Source organism: Heterodontus francisci, chromosome 17 (genome assembly GCF_036365525.1).
Source record: "Heterodontus francisci isolate sHetFra1 chromosome 17, sHetFra1.hap1, whole genome shotgun sequence".
NCBI lineage: Eukaryota > Metazoa > Chordata > Chondrichthyes > Heterodontiformes > Heterodontidae > Heterodontus > Heterodontus francisci.
The window spans coordinates 34,678,145-34,694,082 of NC_090387.1; the positions used below are offsets into that span (position 1 = coordinate 34,678,145).

Below are 15,938 nucleotides of genomic sequence, written 5' to 3' on the forward strand. Positions count from 1 at the left end.
CCACTCAGACGGTTATCTAGTAGTTCAATCCTATAACGAGGTGTAACTTAAATACACTGCAGTGTCCAGATGTGCCCTTTTATTATGATGGCAGATTATAGAGCAATTCACTCATATAGTTCTCACACACCCAACTTAATATTTAATGACTGCAATTTGAGAAGGTTTGGTAGTCTGAAAAGGAAAATAGCTCAGATTTAAATAAGAGTAAAATACTGCGGGTGCTGCTTCTGGTGAAAGGTCACAGACCTGTAACGTTAACCCTTGTTTCGCTCAACACAGATGCTGCCATAACAAGAGTATTTCCGGCACTTTCTGTTTCCAGATTTACATAATTCTCCTTTATAGAACTACTCAAACATGTCTTCTGGCAGATTCACCAAAGCAGTTGCGAGTTAGGTCATCCCGCTCTGCTAAAGGATGATTGGGATAAATCAGCTTGTTCTATATATATATATATATATATACCTGTTACAATGAAAAGGTGTCTTTTTGCCTGGAAATTGAATCTTTTGGATGACGGATGGGAAAGGGACAGCCAACACTTGCATATTTAGTGGCATAAATTAAGAGATGTAATTCTAACAGTGAATAGTCGAGACACTAAAGTTGCATTTATATTGATCTTTTAGCAATCATAGTTCAGGTCTCCTGCAAGCAGGAAGGCCTGTCATGTGAACTGCTGACTAGTGGTTTAATTCTGGCCACTAATAGCATGATTTCAAAACACTCTTGGCATCACATTATGGCATTATGTGCCATTATTGCACTGACATCATGTAATTCATTTTAGCGTGCTAGAAGTTGTATGTGTATCAACTGATGTCATTACACTGTGGATATGCAGTGGTCAATTTATCATGGCCACTGTGTGCATGCATCATAAGGTCAGATGGGCAGCGCAGTGGTTAGCACCGCAGCCTCACAGCTCCAGGGACCTGGGTTCGATTCTGGGTACTGCCTGTGCGGAGTTTGCAAGTTCCTGTGACTGCGTGGGTTTTCGCCGGGTGCTCCGGTTTCCTCCCGCAGCCAAAGACTTGCAGGTTGATAGGTAAATTGGCCATTGTAAATTGCCCCTAGTGTAGGTAGGTGGTAGGGAATATGGGATTACTGTAGGGTTAGTATAAATGGGCGGTTGTTGGTCGGCACAGACTCAGTAGGCCTGTTTCAGTGCTGTTACTCAAAATAAATAAAATAGAAGTGGAAATGGTCGCTGATGATTGCAGTGTTTAGTACCAATTACTACTCCTTAGATACTGAAGCAGTATGCCTGCATGCAGCAAGGCTTGGACAGATAATTGGTAAGCAACATCGTTACGAGGTGAGAAACTTTCAGCCTTCACCCTGTCTTACTGTAACAGGGTTTTATTTTTAAACACTTTTTAGCTCCCCCTTGGTGAATCCTTTCCAATTATAAGGCAAAGAAACCAGCACAAACAGGTTTTCTTAGGTTTAAAGAAAAAAAGTTGAAATTTATTAAACTTAAACTGTAATTCGTTTAACACCTACGGATACACGCCGCACCCCATGCTAGCATACGTACACGATACAACTATGCAAATAGAGACAGAAAAGAGAAGTGGAAATTTGAGGCACTATCTGAAGAGTTGTTACGGTTCTTCGAGCTCACTGTAGAGTCCTTGATTGTAGGTAGATCTTGCTTTTCATTGGGGCCCAGTATTCTTCTTAAACCTTGTTCGCTGTAGGGGGTTCATGTGCCTTCAGCGGATTCTGAGGCTTGTGAGAAAGAAATGGGAGCAGACAGGAAAGATCTTATCAGTCCGGGAACAAACAGCTTTCTGCCCAAACTACAAATTCAAAAAATTCAGGTTGCCCAGCACATTAGTCATGTGACTAGCTGGTTTGACCATGTCCGTTTGTGTAGTCGGCCATCTCAACAGTCAACCTGGAATGCGAGCTCCTCCACCTTCAACGTCTGGTGCTTAAAAGTCCATCGTGGGTTGAATCTCAGGGAATGGCTGCTTTGTCCTTCCAAACACTGTTAATATACAAATGTCTTATCCAGCCACGGCTGTTCTGTTTAACAAGGCTTTGTCACTCCAGTAACAGTTTAAAATCAACGTTCGTGACAAAATTAATGTGCCTCATTCTTGGCAGGCGGGGGCCCAGTATGACACCTCCACACCCAGCGGAATGAAATGGGACTTGAGAAAAGGCACAATTTACAGAAAAAAAACATGCATTTCTCTCATTTATTCATAACTCCTAAAACTTATTACAGCCTGTCTTTTCTTGGTGCCAGTGCTGCTTTAATTGCCCCCTTTTTAGCATCCCAGTTAACGTGTTTTTTTTGGGGGGGGAAGTTTCTCTTCCATTTGCCCATTTCCATGGTTGCCTAAAGTCTTTGTTCCTGCTGAGGTAATAGTCGGTGGGTCTATCCTGAACTCTCTTACAGTGCTTTGCTGAGTCATGCCAATCATCCCTTTGTCGCAGAGGACATTCCTGCCTGCTGGTATTCGTGCAGATTCTACTGCACCCCCTTGTGGCACTTTGACTAGGTGACACATCATCCACACTGTTTCTCTGCCCCCTGGAGGTCTTTCTTTGTCTCTGCAGGTTCCTGTAAATGCTGTTAGCAGCTCTGGTAGGGTGCTTCTAGTGTCTGCATTAACGTAGGAGGATGTGGGGTCTAAGTTTTCACATTTTTTGGGTTTGGCTGACTGGACAGTAGGGGTTTTCATCCAGGATTCCTCCCGGACTTCCTTTAACCTGCTCTCTTGGTCACTTTTTCCCCTTCCCTTTCTAAACTTTTGCCAGCCTGTCCCCTTTTGTTCTCAGCAGGGGTCCCTTACAGTTCACCAGCCCTCTGCTGGAAGGTCCTCCTAATACCGGTACAGAACTTGAGTGCAGGTTTCACTGTAGATTGGGGTTTCTCCTCAACCTGGCAACTCTTGTAGTACTCCACCATATCTTTGTGGAGTTTTGACCAGTCAAACTGCTGCCTTATGTGGGCTTTGGTCTTTCGTATACCGGCATGTACAGCTACTGTAGTCTCGTGGACCCTTAATATTTCTCTTCGGTACCTCTGTGGCACCACTAACTGGTAAACTACTGTCCACGCCTTGCTCTCAGGTCAGTGAGAACTCCATTTCCTCATCAGTACCTCATTCTTTAAATAGTAGCAATCAGGGACTCCCTCTGCTTCACCTTCAGACAAGACAACCTGTGCTAACTCTCGCAATAGTGGGTTGGCTCGCTGAGCCTCAGAGAAAATCCATTTAATTCATTCCTTGGGTCTCATTACTTTCCAAAGAAAGTCTCAGACAGACAGAGCTCATGGTCATCTGCTTGCAGTGCCAAATGCAGTCTCCTCTGGGGAGCTGGTTTGATTATGGCCTGATCCACTACACATTCAGGGAAACTGCAGGGTTCTGTCTCCCACCACTGCCCTATCTCTCCTGGAGGGCTACCACCTTCATCCCCACCAGATCATTACCTAGGAGCAGGTCAACCCCGGCCACAGGCAAACTGGGGACAATCCCTATTATCTCCAGGTGCACCCAGTTGACTGGTACAGGCATACACTGCCCTCCAATAACCCCCCCCCCCCCCCCCCCACATTCACCATTTTGGTGTTCACTGCATTCTCTGGGGGCAAGGCCAGGTCTTTTCCCAGTAAAAGGGATCTAATGGCCCATGTCCCTGAGAATCACCATTGGCTTGCTTGCCCCACTCGAGGGGTATGGGGTTACTCTCCCTTCAAACACAAATCCTTATGAACCTATTAAATTTTCCTGTACTTGCAACTGTAGACTTCCTGGGTCTCACTCTTACTGCAGTCAAAGCCACAGCTCGTTCTGCTGTGCTTTCCATCAGGTTCCCTGTTTCACTGAGCGGGTGTATCCTGATTAACCCTACAGGTTTTCCCTTTAGTTTCCAGCAGTCAGCTCTTAAATGCCCTGCTTTATTACAATGGAAGCACACAGGTCTCCCGGTCTCATTCTTGTTCATAGCACCTTTCCATTTTGGCTAGAGGAGGACCCCGTGTCTCCTGCTTTCCTTTCTCTCCCAAGACTGCTTAGGCTTCTATCACCTTCCCACCCTTTGTCCTTTTCAGATTTGTGGGGGTGACCAGGAAAGGTTCTCCCCTGGGAAACTGACATATAAATTAAAGCAAACTCATCGGCCAGAATGGCCACTTGCCGGGCTCTCTGGACCCACTGCTCCTCTACATGGATCTTTATGGAGAGTGTTTTTAAATTCCTCTAACAGAACTACTTCCGAGATTCTCATAGCTCAGTTGTACTTTTAAGAACCCTCAGCCACTGGTCAAAAGCCAGCTGCTTACTTCTTTCAAACTACAGATAAGTTTGATTAGCTTGCTTCTTTAGGGTTCTAAACTTTTGGTGATATGCTTCAGGTACTAATTCATATGCCCCGAGGATAGCATTTTTGGTCAGTTCATAATTTGATGAACTTTCATCTGGCAAGAGAGAATCAACCTCATGGGCTTTTCCAGTTAGCCTACTTTGCAGTAAACGAGGCCAGGTCTCAGCTGGCCATTTTAGCTGCCTTGCCAGTTTCTCAAAGGACACAAGAAATTCTTCTACATCTTCCTCATTGAATTTTGGAATTCACTGAGTTAGTTTTAACAATTCTGTTCCCAACTCCTCCATATTGGCTATGCTTTCACTGGTGTTACTCTGTCACCCCCTAGTTAACTCAAGCTGCTTCAACTCTCTCTTCGCAGTCTTTCTGGAATATTCTCTCTCTTGCCTTTCATTTTCATCACGCTCTTTCTGGAAGGCTCTTTCTTTCTCCATCTCTTTCCCTGTCTTCTAATTTAAGTTTCCTTTGTTCCAATTGTATCTTTGCTAACAGTACCCTGTCTGGGTCTGCTTCTAACCCTGTTTCTGCTTCTTCAGATCAAGGGAAAAATGGTTGGCCACTAGCCTTACGATTTCAGACTTCCTTGCCTTGCCACATAGTGATCCCACACTGCTCAGCCATTTTTCTCAGCTCCTCCATAGACAGTGCTTTTAACTTATCCCAAGTTACTTCACCCTGGCTTGGGGAGCCACTAGCTTCAATTGCAGACATGTTAATATTCAAGTACACAACCACAAGAAAACCTGTATTGAAATCTTGCTCTTTTTGATTCCGAACAATTTGGCTTCCCACTTCCATTTTCTCTTTGTCTGTGGGTAAAATTCTGGATGCTAGCACCCAAATTTCTGTTATGACCAGGTGAGAAAGAGGTCGAGGGTTCCCTTTCAGCCTTCACCCGGTCTTACTGTAACAGGGTTTTATCTTTTAACACTGTTTTTAGCTACCCCTTGGTGAATCCTTGTTCACTGCTTTCCAATTATAAGGCAAAGAAACCAGCACAAACAGGCTTTTAGGTTTAAAGAAAAGTTGAAATTTATTAAACTTAAACTCTAATTCAGTTAATGCACGCCGTGCCCCATGTTAGCATGCATACACGATACAGGCATGCAAATAGGGACTGAAAAGAGCAGAAATAAAATAAAATGGAAAGGTTTGAGGCAATATCTGAAGAGTTGTTGTTACGGTTCTTCAAGCTCACTGTCAAGTCCTTGATTGTAGGTAGATCTTGCTTTACGTTGGGGCCCAGTATTCTTCTTAAACCTTGTTTGCTGTAGGAGACTTTTCTCTCTTGGGGTTCATGTGTCTTCAGTGGATTCAGAGGTTTGTGAGAAAGAGATGGGAGCAGACAGGAAAGATATTCTCAGTCCAAGAATAAGCAGCTTTCTGCCCAAACTGTTTGTACAAATTCAAAAAACTCAGGTAGCCCAGCAGATTTGTCATGTGACTAGCTGGTTTGACCATGTCCATTTGTGTATTTGGCTATCTTAGCAGTCAACCTGGAATGCGAGCTCCCCCACCTTCAACGTCTGGTGATCAAAAATCCATTGTGGGTTGAATGTGCCAGGGAATGGCTGTTTTGTCCTTCCAAACGCTGTCTGTTAATATGCAAATGTCTTTTCCAGTCATGGCTGATCTGTTTAACAATCCTTCTTCACTCCAGTAACAGTTTAAAATCAACGTTCATGACAAAATTAATGTGCCTCATTCTTGGCAGGTGGGGGCCTAGCATGACAACATTCACACCACATAAGTGCCAGGCAATGACTATTTCCCACCAGAGAATCTAACCTTCTCCCCTTGATGTTCATCGACATTACCATCCCTGAATTCCCCCACCATCAACCTGGGTGTTACCATAGATCAGGTGAGAGGCTGGGAATTCTGCAATGAGTGACTCACCTCCCAACATTCCTAAGCCTATCCACCATCTACAAGGCACAAGTCAAGAGTGAAATGGAATATTCACCACTTGCCTGAATGAGTGCAGCTCCAACACTGAAGAAGCTAGACACCATCCAGGACAAAGCAGCCTACTTGATCGGCACCCCTCAACATCTTCAACATTCACTCCCTCCACCACCAGTGGCAGCAGTGTGTACCATCTACAAAATGTAACACACCAAGGCTCCTTCGACAGCACTTTCTAAATCTGCGACTGCTACCACTGAGAAGATCAAGGGTAGCAGATGCACAGGACCATCACCACCGGCACGTCTCGCACCATCATGACTTGGAACTATATCACAGTTCCTTCACTGTTGCTGGGCCACAATCCTGGAACTCCCTTCATATCCAGCACTGCGGATATATCTACACCACATGGATTGCAGCGGTTCAAGGTGGTGGCTTACCAGCACCTACTCAAGGGCAATTAAGGATGGGCAATAAATGCTGCCTTGCCAGCAACTCACATCCATGAATGAACAAATTAAAAAAAAACTCCACCAACACCTAGACTGAATACTATAAAGGGTCTTGAAGGTGATCCTGTATTAAGCATAATTCTACATTTATGGCATTAGGTCTCTGAATACAAGTCTTGAGCTACAGTCCTAGGAAAACAATGCAAATATAACAAGAACACATGTAAATACCAATATTAATTGAATATCAATGTTGTGTATCTCAAAAACAAACATGCGACATTGTGCAATTGAGAAAGTACTGGAAAGAATTAAACATAATTAAACAGCTTGAGTTTGTTTTTAAACAAAAAAACTAAAATCCTGTTTGCTATAATTACAAGCAAAAAGCCGGCCACCTCCTCAACCTGAAATGCCGCCACCATCTCCAGTTCCCATTCCTTCATTGTCACAGAGTTAAAATTTTAGAATTCCCTACTATGGAATGTGCATTGTGAAAGAACTATCAGCACAAGGCTTGCAATGCTTCAAGAAAAAAGCTCATACCACTTTCTCAATAAAGGATGGGCAATAAATGTTGCATTGCCAGTGGTGGTCACTTCTGAAACAAAAAGTGTTAAATGACTCTTTCTCCCCACAACAGTTATTCTTATTACCAATTTGATAGCAGGATGTGAAATCTGCCAATATATGTTCTAACAATGTATAATTTTAACTGGTTCGAAAAATCAGCACCTTCCTTTGAAAATTCTTCAACCAGTCTTATATAGTGTAAAAAAAAATTCCTTCTGAAGAACATGCTGTGAACCAAAACAAGTTTAAAAAAAAAATCACCTCCAATCAAAACTGACATTTGAATCATCAGCAAAGAGCAACTGCAATGTATCCCACGAATACTTTTTACCAGATAATCAAGTGTTCAGATTTTCTCTATGCCAATTTGCACTTCTTATAATGCTGAGAATTCATAAATACAGCCAAGAGAAACCAGGTCCCAATTTTAAAGAGGATTGCTCCAGTAGTGATCATTTTTCAACACCTATTTGAGTAGGAGTTAACCTGATCGATGGAAAGTTACAACAATATCAATAAAAGAACCTGCATATAAATAGCACCTTTCACAAACTCAGTTTTGATTTCCAGCGCTTAAACATAGAGCACATATATAAGACTCAATTATTGGTCATCATAAAAGGGCTGTGTACTCTGTACCAAGTTTAAAAAAAAAATAACTTAATAGTGGAGTCACCAAGCAACATTTTCAGATTTATAACCAAAAGGAAAATCTGTAGATTGGAAACTGCAAGATGCATTCAATTATTTTGAATTATTTCTTCAAAAATGGAACTGGTTAAACAAAGCAGGTAAGGGTACAAAGCATTTAAAATAAATGAGTGTTTAGTGAAAGATTGAACACAGCAGCTTTAAAGTTATAAATACAAACACCAAATGATTTCTTTTCATTTATTTATGAACATAATTTCTGAGGGACAACAGCATCTCTCTTCTCTCTGTACATGCAACTGTAGAAAATAACATTTGTTTTGCAGGAACTCATACAGCTAATGACAGTACTGCAGCGGCGCACTGCCAAACAATATGTACACAATTAACCTACATTGTACAAAAAATTACATCGTTACATCACCGATGGCATGTTTGCCACTTTTTAAAAAAAACACATTCTACACAGTTTACTATTACAAAGAGGAGGGTGTGAACCTATGTGTTATTTACAGCTATGTACAATGTCTCATACAGATGCAAGAACATTTACACATGAGACTTTAATCCATATACCACAGGTGTCAGAAAATGAAAAACGGTTCATCGCCCTATTAACTAGAGGTGTGCAAAATTTTTGGACTATCATTGTTGGTCACCTTAAAATTCTAGTCTGGGTAATTGACACTGTGCTGGGCTTTTTAAAATTTCCCAGTACTCTAGTAGTGTTCTTTAAGTTCGGAACCAAGTCCAATCTTTGAGAGACTAAGCAAAGAATCAGAATATTCTAATTTTATATTTTTAGAAAATATTTCTATAGCTGTCTGGCCATCTTCAGTGGCTGACATTAACATCACTGTGATATTAGCTGGTTTTGAAAGCAGTCGTTTTCAAGGATATACAGATATGGCTCTGTAATCCAGTAGTGTACAAAACGTTAGTAAGCTCTTCATATAAATACAAAATATTAGCAGTTTTGCAATATTACCATGGAAGTTATGTTATGGAAGGTTTAGCAAAACTCTATCATGATCCATTTAACCTCAGAAGATGTCATCAGGCACCACAGAGAAATGGTAAACAAAAGAAAGAATTTAACTCAAATTCTCTCCACCTTAGTTCTTCCTTTTAAATCAAGCTTTGACTGTGCCAATTATTCTGCAACAGATGAGAATTACACTGTGCTGCTCTGCAGTCTATTACTGATGCTGAAGCAAACACAGGAACAACTAATGTTTGGAACAATGGGGAAGAAAAATCTCTGAAAGATTCAGCAATAGTATGAATTCTGTGTGTATTTACATGTCAAAAGTTTTTTTCAACAAAATTTCAGCTGAGGGCACTGATTTGCAACACCAGATGAGACATCAATTTTCATTTAAGGTTACAGAATGTATGAGTGGGCAAACTAATGATTATAGGCAAAATTAAGGTGGTAAATAAAGGAAATACAACATCATTCTAGTCTTAGTAAGATCTAATAGAGGTGTTTTTAATTTTATCATGAACTAGCATTTTTTAAAAAACTAGTAGGGTGCTTTTAAATATTGCCTTTTGTATTAGGAAACAAGGTAAGGGCAGTACCGTGACAGAGACCCATAGTTCAAAACTGAGTGACCATGACAGGAAATACAAGCTTTTTGCACATCTCTGCTAGGAACAATTATCCATGCTTTATGAATGATATTTTTAGAGATAAAGTAGGGCTCAAACAATTTTTTAAAATTAGCATAAAAGGTTTCCAATCGTCATTACTGATTGTTATCTAGTATCATTCTCACTCCGTGCCCAACTATATATTATTTGATAGTGACATTATACATTCCATACAAGCAATGTGACATTACATGCAATATCTGATGCTGGATCGTCACAGACCAATGACATACAAGACTGCAGATTTAAGAATGCCACAACTGTTAGACAATACTGAAATGGAATACAGTACACTTCAGTTAGACAGCGAAGGGGAGAGGGGGAAAAAGCACATATAAAAGTTCAGTTTGTATAGATAAACAGAGGAAGGAACATTGAAGCAGCACAAAAATGGTGGACCATCAGATCTTACACTGCAGCCATCGCTGGTTATGCAAAAGTGATGGCAATCTCCTAAATTGACCCAAAAGATTCATGCACCTCTTGTCAGTACTTAGCCAGAGAAAATGGAATCTTAAAGAAACGGGAGTGTAATGGACGTGGTGCAAAGAAAATAGTTATTGTATTTTGGGTACTATGCTAAATCCTATACACACTTAGGATGAAAACATTGACCTACTTAACTCCTCAAAAGGGAAAAGATCATCTGGAAAAGGGGCAGTACTAAACAAAATATGGAAATATTAACTACCCTTTCCAGATTAGATTATATGTTAACGAATAACTAGTTGATTGGTCCACAACAAGGAGATTTTACATTCAGACAGGTGAATTTTCTGGAGGTGGGGGGGGAGAGAGGGGAATGCCTCAGAAATTAAGAAATGTCACAGATCAATATCAGCTGAAGTTTAGCAAACACGTAATTCAGTTGCACTGTATCCCATTGTTAAAGATACTTTAGTAAATCGTCAGTCTGTTTGATAACATTTTATAAGGATGTGTCCGCTTTACTGTTTGAGCCCTACGTTCAAGAAATCCAGTTGCTAAAAGTGGTACACAATGCACGCAGTTCAACTGCTAACATTACAGAGATAACATATGCCTGATTTACAATACATTTACTCTCCAAAAAGGAAAAAAAAGTACAACTAATCAAATTACAGTACAGAACAGGAATTGGACACTCAGAGGTTAGTGTAAACAATCAAATATTTCTTTTGCTGAGCTTTTATATTCATTTTTCTACTCAATAATTACCCAGATAAAATGTTAGTTATTTCCAGGCACTAACTGAAGGATATTCTGCTTTTGTATGTATGCTCAGAAAAAAACAATTTATTACCAATGAGCCATTGTAGTAATCAGGTAGTTCAAAATACTTATTATTTTTATTAAGAAACATGATAATGCCCTTAGTAAAGCTAAAAAGGTTGGATTTATATACTACCAAAAAGCCAACTTGCGCAGCATAAAACACATCTTAGTCTTTCCATCTATGTAAAGGTCTGTGACAGAAACACCACCAGTTCTGTAATATTTGGAAAACAAGGTTGGCGTTAAAATATTATTTCTGCACATCACCACAATGTGGACATCTTTAGGGATTACATCTGCTGCAAAACTGGATGAGAATAAACTGCAGTGATTTACAAATGCTAATGAAATACAGTAGATAGCTGTGTTATAATTATCTGTCTTTCACTATTCTGAATAAGTTAAAATAATTGACAGGTCTAGAAAACATAATTCCCACTGATTTAAAAAATGTATGATGTTTACATTTAAATGTTTGAGGATAACTGGTATGTTAGTATACTAATGCAGCAATTTTAAAATAGTCACCATGAACTCACTGATTATAATGTTAGCTCACTTTTTTTTAAACTAAGATTATAATAATTAAAATACCACTGCAATTAAACAGCTAACAGCTACTGAATAACAGCTGCAGCAGCAGTGGTGAACTTACTGGAGGACACAACAGATATTTGCTGGTTGTTCTACATTACACTGTTGTCCAGCATTTATGGGGTGAACAACATTAGGTAGTTTTTCAAACTGCCTAGATACATGATTTCCCCTTTTTAACTTGCATCTTAAATGTTCAGCTTCATTGTAAAACAAAGCCTACATATGGTGGCTCACAAATCAGCTAACAGACAAGCATTCATAAGTGTGGACTCAGTGGGGTTAGGAAAATTATAAACTCCATTACAAATCTCTAAATAGGGGAAGTGATTTGATGCAGCACAATATCCTTTGATAAATCCTGCAGATTTACATACTTAAAATATCACAGGAAATTACAGATGATAGAAGCCATTCAGCCCATCTAGCTCATGCCGTCACAGAAACCTACTGTTCTTCCCACAAGAGCATCCAGAGCTTTTGCCTCCACTATGCAACTTATAAGACCACTCCTGATATTGACCACTGTTTGCATTGACCTCAGTCCTGAGACTGTAATTTTACATTAAAATTCAGACTGTTAAAAATGCAGGTTTCTCAGTAGATCTGAGTGACAACAAATCCCTTGCCCAGAGGCAAAAGCAGATTTGTCTCCATTGAAATACAAAAATGTGAGATTTGCTTTTTCTTCAGGTATTCTAAATTGTGTCAAATGTTTGAACTCCAGTCTATGCAAGCAGACAAAGGGATACACTGTGTCTTTTAAGAATGTTTATGCTTCTTTACTAAGAGTTTTGTACACAGGAATTAAATTTTTGAAATAATGCTCCTACTTTATGATATAGCTGTAGATTAATAAAACTTACAGGTGCAAAAGCATTATATTCCATAGTTCTGGACATAGCATTTTAGTAAGGGTCAGTATCTTCCTGATTACTCAACCTCTGTTCCTTAAACTGCATAACATAAAAATGTAAATGCTCTATTGAGTATTAAGTAACAAATTTTCTGCTGGGTATGCATACAATCAGAAGTTCCCTACCTCACAAAGGCAGAAACAACATTTCAAATATCCAGTGCGCATTTTACACTGGGTCACTAATGTGGCATTTGTCCTCAAACTAATTTTTATCTGTTCAATCAGAATCAGTGCTTCCTTTTAAAGTTACTGTGCAGTAGTTTTACTTTTATGTAAACATGTAAACATCTAGCAAAGAAACCACACAGTTCAATAATAAAGTTGAAGGAACGACTCCACACTAGCAACTTAGTGTAAAATTTATAGTAACCAAATGAAATTTGTTGCAGCCATAAAAAAAATCTATTCCATTGCAAAGATGTGACTTTCCAAACGTTTAGCAGTAAAACAATGAGCATTTCAATTTTTTTGGCCCATTTTCCAAACCGAAATGAAAGTGCCATCTAAAAAAACTGTACATACTGAGGATTTTTTTTTATACAGCTCTGAAAAGTGATATTACAGTATGAGGAGTTATTTACAACTGTGCAGTAATGTGTGGCAAAATAAATTATCTAAAGGCAGCCATTGCCATCAAAGTACACTGGTTAATGTATATAAAAACTGTACAGCATTTAAGGGATATATATTTTTAAACTGTTTAGTATTGGCTCTGTAGTGTCAAGTGATGCTTTCTGCTAGAGAAGCAATGAATGCCCAAGAATTAAAGGGGGGGGGGGGGGTAGAGAAATAAAACATACTCAGTGGCCTCACCATAAAACTGCTTCTTCAACAGGGTTTCTTGCCTCGAGTTACTTTGTTTGCAGGAGTAACAGATTAGCAGCCAAGAAGTGTGTGTCACATGACCAATTGTGGACTTTAGAGTGCACTTAAAGGACATGATGAGAAGCTACTAGATGAATAAAAAGGCTACACTTTTTTCCTTTTAAAAATAAAATGTTTGAGACTACAAACTCAAATACCTTACCTGTCTTTAAATCTGTAACTGAATTCAGAATGCACTTAAAAGGTCTTACTTTCTGACTTGTGACCTGTCAGCTTTGAGGAATGAAGTTTAAAATAGACCACATTTTGTGCAAATCTAATCAGCCAACCAATACAACTTGTCTGGTATTAAACAGAGATATGCATTCCTGCTACTTCTTTGCCAACAGTTCTTTAAAGTGAAGCTGAAATTACTACAAACAAGTTACTAAATGGTAATTGCCTCCCTCCTGTGAAAAAGTATGCGATCAAGGTCACTGGTATGCCAGCAAACACATCATGCTGAGTCCTACTGTTGTGCATTTCAACATGGGTATACAACATTTAGCCTGCTACTTTCAAGTTTAGTGCAGGCTGTAATTTCTTAAGTTTCATTACATTTGAACCACTGACCTGTCTTGACACCCTTCTTCCCTGCAGAAGTGATATCTAAAATCTGTGAAAAGTGCAATATAGTTTAAATGATGCTTCCTCCTCATGAAACAGGGAATCATTAGCAAGCAGCACTTAAGGATTTTAAAGAAAAAAACTTGAACTAATGTTCCTTTGGGAATTATCCCACTTTGTGCCACAGATGGTCATCAACCACGTGTTAACGCTGTCATGCTGGCAGAAGCACAAAGTCATCATTCACATCAACCATTGGCACATAGAAGGAAGGGACCTCGCTGACACATAGGGACTTGTGTCCGGCTGGGTCAAGCTCCTGCACCTTTAGCTGCCATTCCATTCGCTGAACTGCATTCAATGCAGCTGCTTCATGTTGCTGTCGCATTAATAAGCATGTCTGTCAAGAAAAAGTGATGTATATTATTTCAAGAAATTGTTAAGTAAATGTTTTTTCTGCAACATGAAGTTCACTTCCACCCTCTTTCACTTATTTTAAAACAGAAATTTGGTTATAGTAGGCTGTAATAATTTGGATCCATCATTCAATAACTGTCTTTTTTTTTTTAAAAGAATTTATTTTTGTGGAGGATATTTACTCTCCAAGGAGAAACATATGCTTTCAGCTTTCTTTCAATATATTTCAGTCCTACTGGGTTTTATATTTTTTTCTTTAAGGGTGGGAGGCCTATTTCCAAAAATACTTGAAATGCCTTTTTGCCAGCTGCAATGAGGCATACCACAGTGGTTCACTAATAACAGCTTTGCATGATTTTTCCTTCCATCTTGCACAGACATACTGCACACTTCACTGCGTGCCTCCCAATTCAGACTGGAAGCTTAATGGAGTGAAGTGAGTATCAACCATGCACACTCCCAGGTCATGAATTTTCGTGTATTGGTGCTTCAACAAGTAATGTCATTACATGCAACCCTCTTCCATCTACAGTTTTTAATGCAACGTCTTAAAAAATAAAACTTCCCAAAATCAATGTCTGAAAGTCAGTTTTTCCAATCAATCATTCATTGATATCGAAAGCTTACCCATAATTTTTGTGCACAATGACAAATCTCACATACATGAATGGTGGTATGCATGACAAATGCAAATATGCTTCTCAAATCTATAGCTGAAAACAAATACAATTTCCTTTTTGTTCCTCAATCATCAGCTTTGACAAAAGTGCCAAGTCATGTCAATGATTCATGGGGTCCAATTCAGAAAGCATTTTTCCAACTTTCACAATTCTCGACTATAAATGTTCTCTTTTAAAATTTATTACAATTGAAGAAAGGCAGGCAGAAATAAGTTAACAGGCATTATTACTGTACTGAGTTACACTGAGGGAACACAGAATAGACAGCAAATTTGTTTTCATCTTTGGAACTGTTTGATAACAAATTTATCAGAAAACACAAATCATTTAGGTCAGTCTAGAGTCAGGGATTGCGGCAATTAAAGGAAAAATTACCAAGTGTTTTCACCAGGACTTGTTATAAATAAAGTACACAACTAGTACAGTAGTGGATTATCTAAAAGAACTAATCACAAATTAACAGATGTGCTATGTTTATGTGGCCCAACACCACTTGGTTTATTTTCCATAATCTGTCAATTTCAACACGCATGCTTTATTCCTGATTTCAATCTCACTTTATGTTGAACAAAATAAAACAAAGTTAGTTTATAGCAGTTTAGAATTCTTAATTCTAAAATGATCCTCCTTTATTAGCTATCTGACAGGTTTGTTATGGATTTCTGATGTAATTGAAGCTGGTAAGTGTAAATAACAGAGTTCCTTTAATCATTTTTTTTAAGTCCTATTATTTTTAAGCATCAATTCTTTTTTGTAACTGCAGCATTTAAAATTGTGATGGGAATTACACATTGGAGGGGAATAAAATTTACACTATTATATTGATGCAAATTTTCACATTGCAATCATCAAATGAAATTTGAAGAACCATGTTCAATAAAACAAAAATAGCATATTTCTGCAACACTGCTTGTTCAGATTATTAGATTTGATTTTTTTTTCAATGAACTACAGCCCCAGTTTATCAAATCATAGTGATTCTAATTTCAGAAGTTAAATGGCAGCTAGACTTAGATTTCCAGCCTTAAAAAGTTCAGATGTTTTATTTTT

The 15,938-nt window shown here is 38.9% G+C and overlaps 1 protein-coding gene and 1 long non-coding RNA gene across 4 annotated transcripts in view; one reads left to right on the forward strand and one right to left on the reverse strand.

Annotated features, from left to right (window-relative positions):
- LOC137378839 (uncharacterized) overlaps window positions 1–14,783 on the forward strand; it is a 34,974-nt gene extending 20,191 nt beyond the window's left edge. The window contains exon 2 of the long non-coding RNA XR_010976670.1: window positions 13,979–14,783. This is a non-coding gene — a long non-coding RNA (uncharacterized lncRNA). The remainder of the gene's footprint in view (window positions 1–13,978) is intronic.
- Window positions 8,164–15,938, reverse strand: part of ankrd11 (ankyrin repeat domain 11) — a 356,528-nt gene continuing 348,753 nt past the window's right edge. For all 3 annotated transcript variants that reach the window (XM_068049259.1, XM_068049257.1, XM_068049258.1), the window contains one exon: window positions 8,164–14,191. In XM_068049259.1, the coding sequence (XP_067905360.1) occupies window positions 14,006–14,191 (186 nt within the window). In that variant the 3' untranslated portion in view covers window positions 8,164–14,005. The remainder of the gene's footprint in view (window positions 14,192–15,938) is intronic.